Source organism: Diospyros lotus, chromosome 12 (assembly GCF_014633365.1).
Source record: "Diospyros lotus cultivar Yz01 chromosome 12, ASM1463336v1, whole genome shotgun sequence".
Classification (NCBI taxonomy): Eukaryota; Viridiplantae; Streptophyta; class Magnoliopsida; order Ericales; family Ebenaceae; genus Diospyros; species Diospyros lotus.
Window position 1 is genome coordinate 11,418,340 of NC_068349.1, and position 2,476 is coordinate 11,420,815.

Here is a 2,476-nt window from a genome sequence, read left to right on the forward strand (position 1 = left end):
TAACAAAATATTTCATTAGGTCTCAAACCCATAAATCAATTACAAATTTAAACTTGGTTTGCATCGATTGCTAGCCTTTGGCTAGAGTCTCACATATCCAAAATTAATTACATCACCTGGCATTTGTCCAGTGAATAAATGCTATTGCTCAATTTGCTATAGCTCGACAATGCCTACCAGCTAACCCAACAAGTTAGCCGATGATCACCTCCTTTACACAACATGACACCTTATTGTCCAGCTCAATCCAGCTACAGCCAACTTCTTTCCTCACACCTCTCTGCCTCATCAGCTCTCGAACCATACTAACATCACCCCATTTCCCATAAGCCGCGTAAATGTTGGACATCATGATATAGACAAACTCTTTATCCCCCTCCAACTCAATCACCTTGGCAGCTGCCAACTCTGCAACTTTTAGATCCCCACAAGTTCCACAGGCCCCCAGCAAAGCCCTCCAAACCAAGCCACATGATCCAAACCCCAATTCGCCTATCAGCTTCTTGGCACCCTGCACATCCCCCCATTTTCCCATCAGCCTAATCATCGAAGCACAGTGCTCGGGCATCGCCTCCACCCCATAATTCTTGATCATCGATTCAAAGTACTGATTCGCAACCTCTAATGGTGTTTGCTTATGCCAACATGCTGATAAGACGTTAAGAAAGGTGATCGCGTCTGGTTTCAAATCTTTCACCATTTTTAACTGCTCATAAAGCTCAATCACCTTGTTTGAATTGCCACTGTGGGCAAACCCGGATATCATTGCATTCCATGTTACCAAATTCTTTTCTGGTAAGGACTTAAAGATTAGTTCCGCATTCTGTACCTGTCCACATTTGGAGTACATATCAATCAAAGCACTTCCAACAACAACAGACTTATCCAAACCACACTTGCTGGTACAACAATGAACCAGAATCCCCCATGTAAGAGCTGACAGACTTCCGACCCCACTTAATATGCTTGAAAATGTGAATTGATCCCTCTGTATGCCATTTGAGTGCATAACACCGAAAAATTCCAAAGCTTTTCGTGCTTGATCCCTGTTGACATATCCTGTTATGATGGAATTCCATGAAGATGAATTTGCGTTTGGCATATTTAATACAATCTGAACGGCATCATCAATGTTCCCAAACTGGGCAATGCCACTAATCAATTCATTGTATGAGATTGTATCAGGATTTGGCATCTGATGCAAAAAGTTAACTGCTTGTTCAAGTTTTCGGTTCCTGGCGCTTGCTGCGATAACTGAATTCCAAGAAATAGTATCCTTATCAGAAATCTCGTTGAACACCCATATGGCCTCTTCATCTGATCCGCATTTGCCATACATATCAATTAAACAATTTGCTACAACAACATTATATTCATACACTCCAACTTTCACAACCTTGGAGTGAATTAATTTCCCCAACTCCAACATGCACATTCGACCGCAAGCCCCTAAAGCAGCCGTAAATGAGAACGCATCAGCACGAATGTCAGACCTTTCCAGCTGAAGAAACAATCTCAGTACCTTCAGAAACCGCCCAGAATGAACATACCCAGACATCAACGAGTTCCAAGAAACTACACTTGGTTGAGGAATTTCAGCAAACACTTTGTCAGCATCATTCAACGAACCCGATTTCAAATAGAAATTAATCAAGTAAGTGGAGATAAGAACATCGGAAACAAGCCCGGATCGAACAGCGTGGCAATGAAGCTGCTGGCCGTGGGAACGCCAACCAAATTTCGTGCAAGCTCGGATCAGGTGGACCAGAGAATAGCCATCGTCTTGGGCAAGGCCTGAAATGAGGCTGCTCCATGATTGGAATCCATTTCCTTGGAGAACATCACTCTCTGTGCCAATATAGTTTGACAAAGAGAAAAGACAACGAAGGTTCTTTTGGCTTTTTTCGTATCCATTGGAGAGATAACTTAGCATATTTGTAGGAAGACATCATTATGTGGCACAATATCATTCATTGTCTGTAACAACGGACCATTTACATGAATGATACGTTAATGAGTGGAGTCGTCAACTCAACATATTAGTCTAACCGAGAGGAGTTAACGAGAAAGTCCTACTGTTACCATGGTTAGTTAAGAAAGAAAGAAAGATTGAGATAATGTTACATATTATATATATATATATATTAGACACTCGTAGTTTTATTAAATGTGTAGGGTATCTTATGCTATAGTTTGATAAGATGTGCATAAGTACCCCTCTAATTTTAGTATTTTTACAAAATGGGACCTCCACAAAACCTAGTTAAATTTTTACCTTTTTTTTTTTAATATTTTCCCTTACTACTTTTCTCTCTGAGTATCTATACAAACATATTAAAGACATTATTGTATTAGATTATCTACTTTTGCCCTTTATTTTTTAATAAATATGATAGTTTGAATCTCTACGTTGTTATCAAAATATAACAATTGAATTTGTAATGTGAAAATGTTATAGCCATAATGGAGCCAGACG

General features: G+C 39.7%; 1 protein-coding gene across 1 annotated transcript; it reads right to left on the reverse strand.

The window, feature by feature from the left end:
* On the reverse strand, positions 1-2,094 carry LOC127814088 (putative pentatricopeptide repeat-containing protein At5g47460). Its single transcript, XM_052355346.1, has one exon. The coding sequence runs from the start codon at positions 1,931-1,933 to the stop codon at positions 194-196; it is 1,740 nt and encodes a 579-aa protein (XP_052211306.1). The 5' UTR covers positions 1,934-2,094; the 3' UTR covers positions 1-193.
* Between the last annotated feature and the right edge of the window lie 382 nt (positions 2,095-2,476).